General features: G+C 46.0%; 1 protein-coding gene across 1 annotated transcript in view; it reads right to left on the bottom strand.

Moving 5' to 3' along the window:
* AlaRS (alanine--tRNA ligase, cytoplasmic) overlaps positions 1-15,785 on the bottom strand; it is a 56,471-nt gene that overhangs the window by 33,978 nt on the left and 6,708 nt on the right. The window contains exons 8-15 of the mRNA XM_077647453.1: positions 15,371-15,479; positions 15,181-15,219; positions 14,537-14,648; positions 11,993-12,117; positions 11,619-11,772; positions 11,362-11,531; positions 10,942-11,058; positions 7,413-7,553 (exon numbers count right to left, since the gene is read on the bottom strand). Coding sequence (XP_077503579.1) covers positions 7,413-7,553; positions 10,942-11,058; positions 11,362-11,531; positions 11,619-11,772; positions 11,993-12,117; positions 14,537-14,648; positions 15,181-15,219; positions 15,371-15,479 — 967 coding nt within the window. The remainder of the gene's footprint in view (positions 1-7,412; positions 7,554-10,941; positions 11,059-11,361; positions 11,532-11,618; positions 11,773-11,992; positions 12,118-14,536; positions 14,649-15,180; positions 15,220-15,370; positions 15,480-15,785) is intronic.

The raw sequence follows: 15,785 nt of genomic DNA, 5'->3' as shown, positions 1-15,785 counted from the left end.
TTTTCTTGTGAAAAACCCTGCCTTGCGTGCCCATGCCTCACGTACTGCGTGCATGATGACCTATGCTGGGATACCTTTTTCTGTAATGAGCCAAAAGAGAGATGATGGTGCATACATGAGGCACTTCCTTTTCATCACATCTAAAAGCAAATTACCCCTTTCCACTGCACAGAAAACATGGAAGCCCACAAGCTTGCATAGCACTTGACACGTGACAGCATGGATGCATGCGCACATCTGAGTAAGCACGTACTAAAAATAAAGAAACAAACACTTTGCAATTTCACAATGCTCGCAACCTGCACAAAGTAGCGGATTTGACGGATGAAGTGAGAACGAAACCACCTTGCTAGTCGTGTAGCAAGCACACAGCACTAATGACGTTGAAAGCTTGTGGTTCTGAATTTGCTGTATACAATGGCTACACACAGCCCAAGCGCACAGAATGTAAGACTGTGGAGGTCGCCCAGGAAGGCGACCGCGGCCACATTTATTAAGGGCTGCCGGAGAAGAGATCGCAGCGGAGCGGTGGCGGCAGCGTTCGGCCCTGGACAAGGTCCCGAGTGTTCTACGAGCGCGTGCTGGGGAAACTTCCCTCTCTTTGCGCGTGCCGCTACGGGCCCTACAAGGTGGCACTACAGAGGCCCCCGCCAAGCGCGAACAAGGAGTTTGCACAAGATGAGACGGACTGAAGAAAAAAAATGCAGAAGGGAGCACAGACACTGAATGAAAAGGAACAGGAGTGAAAGGCCGGTCAAGTTCAGATAATTAGTTCCATGCGGGGCCGTCGGGTAGGCGATGAAAGCTCTGGAGGGCAAGATTGGCTACTTCGCGGTTGCTTCGCAGTAGGCGTGCGTTCCCACGGCATCGGCGTGTCGGCGTAGTAACAGAGTAGGAAACACCGCACAGGAAAGACCGGGTGACACGTCCACTGCGTCGAAGAGTGGATCCGGACTGGCTTGGCGATGGGCTCAATGCGGTGTCATAGGCGGAGCAGGTTGAAAACCGGCGGCAGGAAGGACGGCATACATGCGCTGAAAGGCGTCGTATATGGCGGGAACGTCAAAAGTGACATGGCTGGCCACGAGGTTGGAACATGTGTATGGGCTGGTGGCGGTACCGGCGACGCAAAAACTACGACTCATGTCGCGGGACGTGTGGCTTGCCGCTACTCTCACGGACTGTCAGGCATTCAAGTGCCGCAGCAAACGGAGACAGAGGCGGGGGAAGCGAGTGATCAAGGCCGGCCACACCGATGAGAGCTAACGCTGTGCTGACTGCAGCGGAGTCAGTGAAGGCAAAGCTGGAGTGGGGAATGGCATGGCCACAGTCGGCTGGAAGGGACGGTGCAGACGCCACCAGCAGCTGTGACTGCGATGCACGATGGCGCCTCGATGCCTCGCGAAGTACAATGGCTGCCGTGGTTGTCTCAGCCGTCGCGGTGGCACAGAGATGGTTAGAAGTGTCCGATATACAGCCAGCGGTGTGGGGAGATTGAAGAAAGCTGTCCAGCGCAATTAGGCGGCTTTGAGTGTGTGTGTGGCTGAGTGCAGGAGGCTGAGTTGGCCACGCTGGAGGCAGGGACGGAGGTTCCGACGAACTATGCGTGGAAGGCGATGGGGATCCGCAGGTCGAAGAACCAGCTGGAGAGATGGGGCGGGGCGCTCGGCAAGTGGTACCGAAACCAGTAATAGTGCGGGAGGACTGACAGGTGGGTGCGATGAGGGCTGGGCTGCTGGGAGGGTCTCGGCCCTCATAAGGGCCGGAGGCTCTGGGAGAACCGAGGGCGATGGGCTGGACGGATGCGCCTGGAGAGCAAGGCCAGCCGGGAGTAACGACGGTGCCAAGAGAGCCAGAGGTGCCTGGAGTACCAAAGCCACCGGGAGGGCCGAGGACACCTGGAGGGCAGGAGACGCCGGCAGGGTTGGAGGCACCGGGAGAACCGAGGCCGAAGGGAGGGCCGGGGCTTCCGGGAGCACCGGGGGCGCCAGGAAAGCCGGGGCCGTCGGGATGCCAAGGGGCGGCGGGGGGATAGGCACAAGCACCAGTTCAGCGTCGGGAGTGTGCGAGCAAGGCTGAGCTGGAGCCACTGTCGGACAGGTGGTCACCGAACATGTGGTCATCCACCGAACAGGTGGTCATCCGGTGGCAGAAGGTCGAGCTGGTCAAAGACGTTGGCGGGCAGCTGCCACTTGACGAGGAGGAACCGCAAAAGCTGGGACGACATGCCGTTGACGTATAACTGGGCCTCAACTTGCGCGAACCATGCAATGGGGCTGTGCGGGCGGAATGGCCACAGCTGTACTCAGGACGGGTCTTGGGGCGGGATCGGGCACCACTCATCTTGCAGTAGGTCCATGGCGAGGCCGGAACTCGAAGGTACAGCTGGAGCGCTCCGGTTGGGAGGGCGTTCGAGCTGTCCGAGGTCACCAAGATGTGGAGGTCGCCCAGGAAGGTGACTGTGGCCACATTTATTAAGGGCTGCCGGAGAACAGATCGCAGCGGAGCGGTGGCGGCAGCGTCCGGCCTTGACCAAGGTCCCGAGTGTTCTATGAGCGCGTGCTGGGGAACTTCCTTCTCTTCACGCGTGCTGCTACGGCCACTACAAGGTGGCGATACAAGGCGAAAGCTTCAGTGTTCACATTTGCAACTAACATACATTCCTCTCCACCATCTGTTTTGAGTATTTTTCAATTAGGAGACCCTTCACACTGCCTGCTATACTCGCTGCACTGCTTTCCTCGTATTTTGACTACGACTGCCTGTCAAGACAGCGAAATAATGTTCATTTATGAATATGTCGCCCACCACCGTTGCGCGAGCCTACCAGTGGCGGCACCACATGTACTTCACTTTTACACAATTTTCTGGCTTATAAACACGTCATTTTCAGTAAAAATGACATTAACTACTATGTAAGCCTACCCTACCACTCTAGCCTGACTTAGTATTCCCCTTTAGAGTCCCTTTAACTTATTTACATTATGCCAGAGGAAGAGGTTAGTAATTATGTACACATTCTCAAGCTCCTCAAGACTAAATCTCACCATGCACTGTGCACACAGATGACGGGCAGCGAACGCTTCCACGAGCTTGGCGTATGATGGCTGTGCTACCTTCAGCTTGTCAAATGGGCAGGGGTGGGACTACACAATGTCATTTCGGAGCAACTTTTGGAGCAAGTAAAATCGTGATTTGGAGCAATATGGCTCAAGAAAATTTGCATATTGGGGCAGTTTGGCGCAGCCAAAATTGCACTTTGGAGCTTCTTCGAGCAAACTAAATTTCATTTTCAAGCAATCAGAAGCAGATAAAATTTCATTTTGAAGAAGTTTGTATAATAATTGCCAGGTTTTATGTGTCGAAACAACTTTATGATTATGAGGCATGCCGTAGTGAGAGTTTTTATCTGAACTGACATCGTACAATACAGCTGCCTCTAGAGCACTTCAGCTGTATAAAAATGCGAGCGCCTCGACCGGGACTGAAACCACGTCTGCATCTTTCGATTCAGCAGGTGAGCACCGTAAGCACTGTACCATCGTGGCGGCTCTGCAGTTTGGAGCAGGCCGATCTGAATTTCGGTAGAATAATCAACATGGAAGCACGCTTAGAACCCACCAAAAAAAAATTAACCAATATGAGCACTGTACATAAGCTTAATTTTGAAGCAGATATAGACCATACTGAAACCGTCTAATGAATGCAAATTTTAGTAATAGGCACTGCAAGGTTTTTTAACAGTGGTACGTAGCAGAAAAAGTATATAGTCTGCAAGAATGAATCTGAAATTTCGAAATGCTGGCTAAGACATTTGCTTATCAATTCATATTCCTCTCATGACCCAACAGTGTTGGTGAAATGCCTGGATGGCAGCACGGTGCAGGCTTTTCCGTAACACCGAAAACATTGGTGGTGCTACCATCGAACTAAACAATGCCGCACCGACACTTATGAAAGGCGAAAATACTCCCAAACCCACGGTCTGATTCGACGCGGTCACATAATTTGAGTCACCGAAGAGACAGAGATACGGCATTCGACCACAGGCTGGTAAACGTAAAACTGTTCCAATCCATCTACATTCTAAATCCGCCATGCCCTTAGAATCAACATGGCTCAGCACCCCATTAACACAGAGTTTGCTCACAGCACTTTCAGCTTCCCTTTCTTTGTTTTGTGCATAAGTTATGAAACACCGCACACTTGGCCACGCTGCTCCACTCAACCCCATTCAGTTCCTCGACGTCAGCAGCGACAACAACCGGGACTGAGGAGTGGGCGCGCGCGCACCACCACTTGCTCGAACTGCCTAAAAGAGCATGAAAATTATTCGAGACTGTGCGGGAGGCACGGAACATAACAGCTGCATTTTCTTTTCGAAAAATGAATGATCCCATTGTTCGCGATCACTGCCGGAGAACAGATGCCAAAGTCGTTCTGGCCATTCAGGCGCAAAGTGGTGCAATTTCCTTCTCTTCTCTGTGGTTGGCGCAGTTTGAGCAAATTGGCGCAATTGGAGCAAGAGTCCCATCCCTGCATGGGTTAGAACAAAATTTAGACACGAAAGCAAACCTACGCAGCAGAAACAGCGCTGCGCCCACAATACAAAGGGCCCGGAATGACGAGAAGGCAAAGATGGCGAACCGATAAATGTCCGAAGAAAGTGCTACATCGGCATTGGCCTTCGCAATCTGGCCTAGCAACTGCAGCCAAAATCGGCATCGTAAGTGGCAATATGCACTCTGCAGTGGCTTGTGTATATTGAGAGGAATTTTGCCTGTCAACAAAACGCCAGCAGTTCGTGGTTTTGGCAGACCTAATATTTTTGGCTGGCTGTAATGCGGGGCATCCACTAACTATGAACATCGGATATAACGAACGAAATCCGCGTGCCCATCAGGTTCGTTATAAGTGGGCTCAACTGTACAACAGCGTGCCGCATGCAGTGTTCCACTTCCGTCACATGCATGGTGCCTTCGCTGACATCTTTTGACTTTTGCGTAACAGGCGACTCAGGTCATAGCTTCCTCCAGCATTGGTATGAACATACGACCACACGTGACCATATGCCATGCAAATGAGGTCAGAGAAATTGCTGCATCAGACGCAAACCCGTACGAAATTTCAGCCACTGTTGTATCCTGAACTCTGTGGAATGCGTGACATGGTGCCACGCAAGTTTAAGAGCCTGAATCGTGTCTAAAATTTCAGCATTCAAAATATCTGTCACCAACTCTTATATTTAAGATCAGCAGCATGTAACAAATTGTATATTAAGGGCTTAGTGCTTCGTTCATTTTGACTTACTGGTGATTGAACATTGCCTAATGAAAGTTTGGTAGCATTTTTTTCACTTCCTTTATTATTTCAGTTGTCTCAGTGAATTCCGCGAGCTCTTTCGGCGCACGATATTAAGATCTAAAGAATTGCCTTTTTTCTTGCACTACCATTTTGAGTTGCAAACTATTTGCGTCACTTCAAAAATACTCGCTTGGATTAAAACTAGTTGAACAAAAAAAACTACTAGCTTTGTATTCATTTCAAACTGAAAACTTACTATTCGCACATGCCTAGCGAATATGCTTTACCATATGTGGCACATGTACGCACCATCACCTTTAATTTGGCTCATTAAAAGTTTCCCAGTGCGGGTCATCATGTAATGAGAGGTGCCGGCACGCGAGGCAGAATTTTCAGCGAGAAAATGTTCAACCAGCTGGACACTGTACGTCAAGATTATGCTGCATCCCCTGCCAACAACTACAGCTGGCAGGTGGCAGAGTACAGTTGGGCAGAACATATGCTCCGATTCATTTCCGCTTACAACTCCCAGGAAGCAATTCACAAACATAAAAATCACGACAAACACAGCAGAGTCAATCACAAGGGTTGTCTGTGATCATACTTACTGTGTCGTTGATCAACAAACATGCGATAATCGACAGCACAGTGTGGCGTCTGATGAGAAATGCGCATACAATTTTGCACCCAGATGTGGTGCTGAAAGAATACATTACAGTTTGATAGCTGCTCGCATGGTTTTGAGGATCCCTTCAAGCTTATGTGCGCACTTAATGACAACACAGAACATACTGAAGGCCTCACGCTCGCGTTATGATCGCCGATGTAAACATGCGTGAGTGCAATAAGCAGTATGTTCTGCAGTCTGCGGCTGCCCTCAGTAACTTCACATAGTTTCTTCAGCACTGAAAGCGCTTACAATGAGACACAGACACACGCAATGCACCGAAGAGCCCCCATCGAAATAGTGCGAGGCGGAGGCAGCCTGTACTTGCACCTTGCCGCCGTGGCCACTGATCTATTAACTTTCCCTTTTCGGTTCCCGGCCACATTTTTGGTCTCTGGAAGTGGCACCTGTGATTGGTCGGATTGCAAAGATGTCATAGGAACAACGACAGAGCAGATTTTTTGCAAGCTCTTTGAATGTGGAAGGGTTTCAGGACTTTCATTTGCGGTCTTCTCAGCAACACAGCCACCTTTCCGCGTAGAAAAAAACGTGAGCAGAGTTCCCGAGGAATAATTCATTTGTCTTGCCTAATTTGATATTGCTCTTTAGTGTCCCTTTAAAGCATCCTCGAATGACCCACTGGATGAAAATTTAGTTATATTCCCATGATTGTAAGGCACCGTTCAAGGAATGCACTTCTGCAAAAATTCCATACAGGGACACATTAACAGATGAGTTCCTGCCATTGAAATCAAGCGATTTCACCACAACTCTTTTCAGTAGTACTCTCTCCAAACTGGCTGCTCTTCCATACATAGCAAGTAGCCCCTGAAAGCAAAATTTCTCTTCCCCCTCCTTTCTAGCAAAGGCACAGAGGTATGTCAAAAGTCTACATCAGGTGCCCTGTCTGCAACATGGCCATTTACAATACTGCACCACATCATGTCACGCTAAAACATGATTATTGCCACAAAGCTGTAGATTGCAGTAACACACCAGTAGCAGATTCAGAAAGCAGCTACACTAGCATTCATTGCAGAGACCATGTGCATACAAAGTGTGCAATAAAGATATGACACAAAAAGAAAAACTAATTAAGTGAGAACACAACACAATATACAAGCATTAAAAAACAGAAGAGAGGTTGCACACAGTTACATGTCACTGCACTTGGTCACACCGATGGTTGCACACATGCAAACCACTTGCTGCAATGCGGCCATTGGTATTATTATGACAATGCAGCAAAGGCTTAAAAATATTTCAATGGCTTTTCACATTAAAAACTGCATGAAGATGCATCATTTGGTTATAATTCTATGAAGAAAAAAAAAAGATCTAGTGAGCCATGTAGCACTCATGAGCAGCTAAGCCTAGTTAATGAAAATGTCACAACAAATTAAGATCCAAATCAATCAATATTCAAAAAATTCAACATTACCTTGTTTGCAAAATCAAATCGCAGTCTGTCAGAAGCAACCAGTGAACCCCTTTGATCAGCCTCGGCAGTCAGAACTTTCCGCAGTGCAAAATTCAAAACATGTGTTCCAGTGTGGTTGTTCATTAATAACTTGCGGCGCTCCTGCAGGCACGTGCATTGCCATAGGTTAAATTTGTTCATCACATAAGACACCTTCACACCTCCTACACAAATAAATGTGGAAGCAGCCTTGGACAATTACAGTATAAACTCATGCAAGGGCCGCACTTTTTTTCAAAACTTCAGATGTAAATTTTGAAGGTGCAACCCATGCACGAACAAAAAAAAAGCCGTATAGCCGTATTTTTTTCACAATTATCTAGTCCAAAACAGGAGGTGCGGCCCATACATGAGATTATACGGTACATCACCAATATAATTCAAAGAAAGACAGACAGGTCTCTTCGATTTGTCCGTGCTCGCTGCACTAGTTTAACGGAGTTCCATGGTGGTGCCGCCACCATGCAGCATTAGTTCAAACGCAGCTTGGCATCGGCTGCTTCCAAAACGCATGGTCGAGCGCAGGCCTGGTCGTCTGCTAGCCTTGGCGTCACTACCAAATTACAGCCAACTGCATGCCGCCAACATAAATAGGCGGAAAAACCCCGAACCACATGAAATTCCAAGCAGCAAAAAAAAGTTATAAGTGTTGCCATGAATCAGCCCCAAGAAATAGTAGTTTCACAGAAAAAAAAAAAGTCGTTGCATGTATACACACACATAATATACGAATATGCACTGAAAAGCTGCCCATACGGCTCGACTTGACCACTTATGTTTATAATTATGGCGCCATGAACAGTTCAACTCCTCTTTTCAAGAAAGAACTGCCTCCTTTTCATTTAGAGACTACTGTCTTTTCTTCGCTTCTCCGACCTACACATGGACGCCACCATATTGCTGCACTACAGCTGCACTTCCACTTGGAAGAGTGCAAGCCAGCCATGAACTCTTGCTGCACTAGGCTGGCACTTTTGCAAAACGAAGATGGAACAGGTACACGCTGCACTGGCAAAACGAATGCATATGTGCTGCATTCCTTGAACTGGTGCAGAAAATGCAGCCAAATTAAAGAGGCCTAGACATAGCACAGTGCACACTAACAATGGCAGCAAGCATCAACATGAAAAAAATCCTAAATGTTTTTTCACTTTCCAAAACAAAGAACTCAGAAAAATTGTGGACAAAAAAATTAGCATTTTTACCCACACATCGTATTCACGGAACATGCTACACATCCACCAAAGTAATTGTTTTGACCTGCTCACTGTGTTAATTTCCGCACGCTCATTTAAAGCTGTCATCTGTTTACTAGCCAGTATATCAAGATGTCTGTTTTTCTTGCATACATGCTTGAAACCAACACAAGAGCTAAACTGAACATGCGCTCTGTATTAAGCTATTTTACAGCTGGATTAGTTTAAGTAACTAGAAGCATCCTCCCGTTAAAATACAGTAAAAGCTCGTTAATTCAACCCTCATTAATTTGGAAATCCAGATAATTCAAACTGCCGGTTCGGTCCTGGCCGACACCCATGTAAGTCTACAGCGTCAGGCGCTTGCTGGTAATTTGGAAACTATGGGTCTCACACTCGTTAATCCGAACGGGCTCCTCAAGGGAGGCTGTGCCCAGGTATGACCGGCACAGAAAGAGAACATCGAACTCAAAACGTGAATTCCATGCTACATAGTCGCTCGTGCATACCTGAATGGCAGGCCCAACCCAACCCAACCACCTCACCTAAACACAGTTTCGGACACTGACTGGCGCAGCGCTGGTGTTTTCTTTCAGCCATTTTTTCCCCCGGCTTCGACGCCATTTTCTTCATTTGCATCCGCATGATTACATTCTTCTACCAGTGCGCTCAAACTGCGTGCTCATCACATGCCATTCACTGTTTCTGCGGTGAACCCTCCTCTTCACACGCTGCTTCTGATGCGTGTGGCCCAGTAGTGGTGGAGCTCCACCACATCGCAAAGTAAAGGATGCGGAAGGCCCTTACGATTCTGGAGCAGTTCTGCTTCGACACTCCTGACAGTATGCACGCAATAAAACATTAGCGGAAAAATAAAAAACACACACTGCCACACTGCTTTCAACTCAAAGTCAGGTATCCCCCGCTCAGTCTTTCACCTAATAAATTTACCATGATGCAGGCAGTTGACAGTTCCTTCAAGGTCATCCGATAATTCGAGCTTTTGGATAACTAACATTTTACCCGGTCCACTGAAGTTCGAATTGAGCTTTTACTGCACCGTATTTACTCTTGTAATGGCCCCACTTAATTTCCTAAAAACCGACATTCAATCTGAGGGGAAAGATTTCTTTTGTTTGCAAGAATCAGACTTTAATATCATACATACGTCCACCTGCCCGTCCGTCCGTCCATACGACTTGCCACCCATCACTAACAAAGGCATGTGGTCAGCCGCGTTCGTGTCGCTTGTGTTTAGAGTCATTTACTTTGAAAGAGGGAGAGAGAGAGGGTTTATTGACTGGAAAGGCAGAGAGGTTGGCCGGAAAAATGAATACCTGGCCTGCTAATCTGCACTGGGGAAGGGGAAGAGGAGAAAAAAGAGGGTCACGATGGGTCGGTGTGATATGATAACTGTGCGATAGCCGATGGTGCCAGTCAATCACAGTGACATAAGGTGAACAAGTTGAACGGCGGCTCTGAAGATCAGGTGTGCACTTTTTACGTGAGATTAAAACAAACTCGCAGGATGGTTGTTAGAGTGTAATGTAAATGTTCAAGTGTTAGCTGTGGTGTGAGAGGGGTTAGGCATTTTCGCTCCCCAACTTTGAGCTTGCCAAATCGCTTGGGGGTCCAAGGTCCTGCTTCCTCTACAGCATTTCAATGCAGAGGATGTTTTATAGCGTTCCGATTCAAACTACAGCGTTTCTCTCTGAAGCTTGAACATGGGCCAGCTTTCTAAGCATACACTAGTACAGACGGTCGCACAGCAGCACGCCACGCAAGCCACTGCCGCCGGCGCTCCTGTCAAAGACACACAGCGTCTTGGTACTCTGCCAAGTTCACCAAGCATGCCACCCCTGAAGAAGCTCTCGTCAAAAGATAAACACAGAGCGATATTATCCGTGCACTGCATCTTGGCATGCTGCGGACGATGTGAAACCGAGGAACTCGCTAAGAAAATTTAACACTGTAACATTTAAAAAAAAAAAGAATTTTCAACATCAATAGTGGGGGGTGGGTTCATTATGCTAGTAAATACTGTATACAACTTTGACATTACCAGAGGACCAGTTCAAGCTATCTGCAAGTCTGAATTGATAAGGTGTGCTACTAAGACTCAATATCTTGCACTTACACTGCCACACAGCCTCCAGAGGGAATCACATTACCTTCATGACCACAGTCCACTTCATTACAAAAAAAATAATGGTTAACAAATTGCTATAGCAAGACAAGCTATGCTATAACAAAGTGAAATGGCAAAACAAGACCACAAGCACAATAGTACTGACCTCATCAATGGATAGCTTGAGCTTATCACCAACTTTGAGTGTGCCACTTCCAAGCCTTCCAATGTGAACAACATAGCCGCCCTGGGCATGCACTTCAGTCACAGCGAACTCCACATCCTAGGAGAGACAAAAACTACACAATGACAGGCTACAAATCTACAAGAACCAAACAAGGCTGATTCACTTGAGCAAACAAAGAATTCTGGTGAATAGCGAACATACCATTATACTCATACCAGCAGCAATATGCACAGCACAGAAAAAAAGATGAAAAGAAAAACTCCCCCCCCTCCCCCCATGGGAGTGACACCACTAAGGTTCCTAACAGCATGAATGATTTTGTCATTTGCCCAAGTTAACAACGTCTAAAAAGTACCAAACTACTCTTTCAAAGGTAACAATGTACCTGTCAACACATACCTCATTTCCCTCACAAGTCATAAAGCCTGTATCACAAGACTGGCCTCCAGATTCCGCATAAAAGTTTGTGCGGTCAAGGATGACACCGCACTGTTGACCAGGCTCCACTGAGTCTACAAACTTCTTGCATGTTCGCAGCACAAGAACAGTCCCTTGACATGGAGCAAATTCTGCACAGGGACAAAGGATTTTATGAAAACCTGCACAGCCAATGTCGACAAGGAAAGAACAAAGGGGCCACATTGTGAAAAACGTACCATAAACAGCGTTCCTGTCATCTGACTTGGCCCAGTAGTCGTATTTGGGGAGGTCATCTGTAGATGGCACACCTTTCGCCTGCAACTCGGATATGGCATGCACATCGAGCTTGAGACCATCGTCCACTTTGTTGTCTCCGCCCTGGGATGCAAGCTAAAAAAAGTAGCATAAACAAAAGCCACAATTAAATTGCTATTTTCATAACACAGAAAATTCACAAAGCGCATTCCTTGACGACAATAAGCACAAGGTATTTGTAAAGCATGTAGAATCTACTATAAAGCAGACAATGCAGACAGAAAACACTTCTACCTCCACTGATTTTCCTACTGCCTGCAGAAGGCTCCTTTGTGTAAAAAGAGAGTGAGCCAACCTGAGCTGCCGCTTTGGACTTCTCATAGGACTCCATGTCAACAGCAAGACCCTTCTCTTCAACCATCAGCTGGGTCAGGTCAATGGGAAATCCATACGTATCATACAGCCTCCAAGCCACGTCACCTGCACACAAATTTTGTTGTGTCAGCAACCAACCTTTCATAAGCAGAACTAAGCACTGACAAGGTACAGTAAAAAAAGCAGAACTTTCATCTCAAGTTCCATATCATATTATAAATGTAGGCACATATGCATTAATTCTTAGATCAAGGTCGATTTATCCAAAATCCTAATACAGTAGTACCTCGCTATAGTAAACTGAAATTGCAATCCTTTTTGCCTTCCATAGAAGGCTGTATTTTTTTTTTCATTTATAATAAAGATATCTTTAATAAAGAAACAGTTACAGTAGAGAGCGTCTGGCCGTGATGACGGTCTTCCTGTGGAATAATGACATTGCAGCAGACATCGAAGACGATAAAAACGGCGCTCTTTGAGATGGCTTAGCCACCAAGCTCATGAGCTGCTAGGAGAAGCCAACTTTACGAAGGCCTGGGATCGTGAGGAAGTGTGAGGTGCACACGAGGAAAAAAAAAAAAAAAGTAAACTTGGCTATGAACATAGAAAGAATGCAGCACAGATCGCTGAGAAAGGTAAGACAGTAAAAGTGAAGTGAGGTGTAGGGAAGGGAAGAAAAGGTCAAACGTTCGCAGCACAGGGCAGTGCAAAGCACGAAGCAATGGCGGCAAGAAGCAGAGGCATGGCGACACTGCTTGGACGGTTTTGCCGCGCTCGACTGTGCCGGGTGCATTTCATGTTTCAGAACTATCGCCTCTGAATGACACTTAGGATGCAAGAGAGGGCACCGTGTTCACACAAAGGTTTGATTTTCCCATGGAATCTAACTCAAGCTATATTCGTAGCTGTGATGTATTCGTGCAAATGCAATATACTTCCACAAAACGTAAACAAAACTGAAAACTACACAATATAAAATGTGATAAGGAAAATTAAATAATTATCAAATAACTGAATGATAAGAGCAGGATGGAAAGTATTTTTCAAGTGTTTCTTTCATAAACCAAGTAGCCAATTAATTACCTGACACCATCCTCAGAGGCCCATCACGAACAAATGATATAGTAAAGATTTTTATTGGTCGAAGTGACTTTTCTATACAGGGGTTCTACTGTATAAATACTTTTTTTTAATAATTACATTTGCCAATTTCTCTTTTTCACTTGAACATGCAGAAGATAATATCAAATTCGTTTTTGTGGGACAAGCTTGTGGGACAAGCTTGAACCAGCAGAAAACGAAAGGTTAGACGAGGTGAAGGAAAAAGGGAAAGTGTATTAGGAACAATATACAAAAAGTTCTCTCTGTAAATAAATAAATACACGGCTCAGCCTTCAGTAACACCAAACACAAAAAAAAGGTGCTAGAAGGACAGGACAAATTTGCATACTCTCATAACCTATGTTTTTCATCACAAAAATTTCACTGAAACATGTGGCAAATGCCAGCTCAGTATGCCGCTTAAGTCCTGACCTAATGTGCACGATGCTAATAGTAGCAGCTAAACTACTGGTGCAAGGTGTTGTGCTGATGACCATACTTAACACAAGATGCCATCTTGTATTAAATGCAGTTATCTGAATACAGCTTACACTTAAAATATGATTTACTAATGCTGCCAGGAATCCACGGCGTTGCAAATAGACAAACTGTTACATACTACTGTACTTGTGAAATACATATCAATACATGCATACCAAAGTAATAGTTTAAAAAATGGTTCTCAAATTAGATGTCTGTGAACCTTTTTGAATCTTTCAGTATGCTCCAAGGAACGTATTTGCTCAAAAGGAAAGTCCCCTAAATTTCTTGGCTGAATGACAGCAGCCAAGAATTTCCTAATTAAGGCTCACAAGTTTAACACCCACTCAGGGATTTGTGCACTTCAAAAGCAGCTGTCTCATCCAGCAATGCAATGTAGTACTTGGTGCACAAATTAACCAGCGAAATGAACGGATGCATTACAGTCATGGCTGCACATATAAAATCAGAAGCGAACTGCAGAATAACTTCAATATACTGGCAATTTGATGTTTGTTTTGTTTTTATGGGGCTTAACGTCCCAAAGCGACTCAGCCTATGAGGGACGCTGTAGTGGAAGGCTTTAGACAATTTCGCCACACAGTACATGAGCCTCTAACATTTCACCTCCATCAAAATGCGACCGCTGCAACCGGGATCGAACGCACGTCTTTCGGATCAACAGCCAAGCAACGTAACCACTGCAGATATCTGAATTAGAAATAGGAGGTTTCAACTGCACTTCTTGGATTGTACTTTTTTCCAGTGTGTGTGTGCATTCACAAAACAAGCCCAATTCATAGTCACAAACATTCGCATGCCTACACTTTTCTTCTAGCCTGCTCCCTGGGTTTCCAAAGTGATCTTCAAAGACATTCAAACAGTCACAGCTGAGAACCACTCATTAATGAATGATGGAGCAAAAAGAAGATAAAATGCTTGCCTGGCAAAAACTTTTGATCTCCCAACTTGCCAACTGTTTTCTCGAGCAGACGCCTGCCACGAGAAAGTGTTTTCAGGAATTGGCTTTCCTCTTCATTAATAATGTCCATCACCTGAGGGAGAACATTCAATGACGATTACACAACTGGTAATGCAGAAAGTCAGCGCCAGCCCGCATGGAACAAAGATTGCACACAGAAACGTACAGGCAATGCAGGGTACCTCCCCCCTCCCACTAGTCGCACTCAGCTGCACAGACACAAAACGATTATGAACACGGATATGCCTTTCCCGGCATGTTTGTGCAGAAAGTCACTCAGGCTTTTTAGGGAAAGTTGGCGCGTGGCACAGGCTAAGTCCATGAGGTGGTCACGTGATCACGCCTGTGTGGTTCCCCGTTGTCCCTCCGCCTTCTTGCTGCCCTGCTGCCACCCTACCAGTCACGCTGGCTGCATGGACATTTTTTGATGATGACGACGACAAACATGCTTTGCCTGGGAACCTTTACAGCTAGCACTGTAAACAATGAGAAGCTAGGTTTACCTCATAAAGAACAAAAATAAGCTGCCTAGCAGGCCCAATCACACTGTCGCACCCCCCTTTATGCATACATCACAGATGCTGCAACCAGCAAAAAGGACTTACACCTTCTGGGTCTTTCTTCAGTTCTGGGAAGACATCACCCTGAATCGAGTAAAGGAAGGTAGCAAATGTAGCCGTGAAAAATATTGCCAAGCACATCATACATGCTTATACACACTAAAATGCCATTAGTGGCACATGTTCTCATGCGTCTAAATCTGGCTATTGGTTTCTGTGCAGCAGACAGTCTTACCAGAATCTGAACGACGACTGGAACGAGGCTTGCAAATGTCCCTGGAGCAGCATTCATCTTCTCTGTGGCATAACGCACAGCTCGCCTTAGAATTCTTCTAAGAACGTACCTGAAAAAAAAAAAAAAACCTAGATAAAAGGCCGTAAAAATAAAACCAGTCATAAGACCAACAAGCACCTTGGTGCTCGAGCATGTTCTACCTGAAATTATGGTGCAGGATATCGAGGTTGACTGGATCAGTATCCAGGTGGTACTTGTTCGTGAATAGCAGCAAGTGTAAGTTATTCCAATACCACTTACTCAGATTTATAGCCATTGAAAGGAAGAAAAAATGCTATTATCACTTATTCATTAAAGGGACACTGAGGAGAACCCTATCAAAATTTTTTTGTTAGCAATATCTGATAGTTCGGCA

The sequence above is a fragment of the Amblyomma americanum genome, chromosome 1 (genome assembly GCF_052857255.1).
Source record: "Amblyomma americanum isolate KBUSLIRL-KWMA chromosome 1, ASM5285725v1, whole genome shotgun sequence".
NCBI classification, from domain to species: domain Eukaryota; kingdom Metazoa; phylum Arthropoda; class Arachnida; order Ixodida; family Ixodidae; genus Amblyomma; species Amblyomma americanum.
The sequence above is the reverse complement of the archived record's forward strand: the minus strand, read 5'-3'. Positions and strand labels throughout refer to the sequence as shown.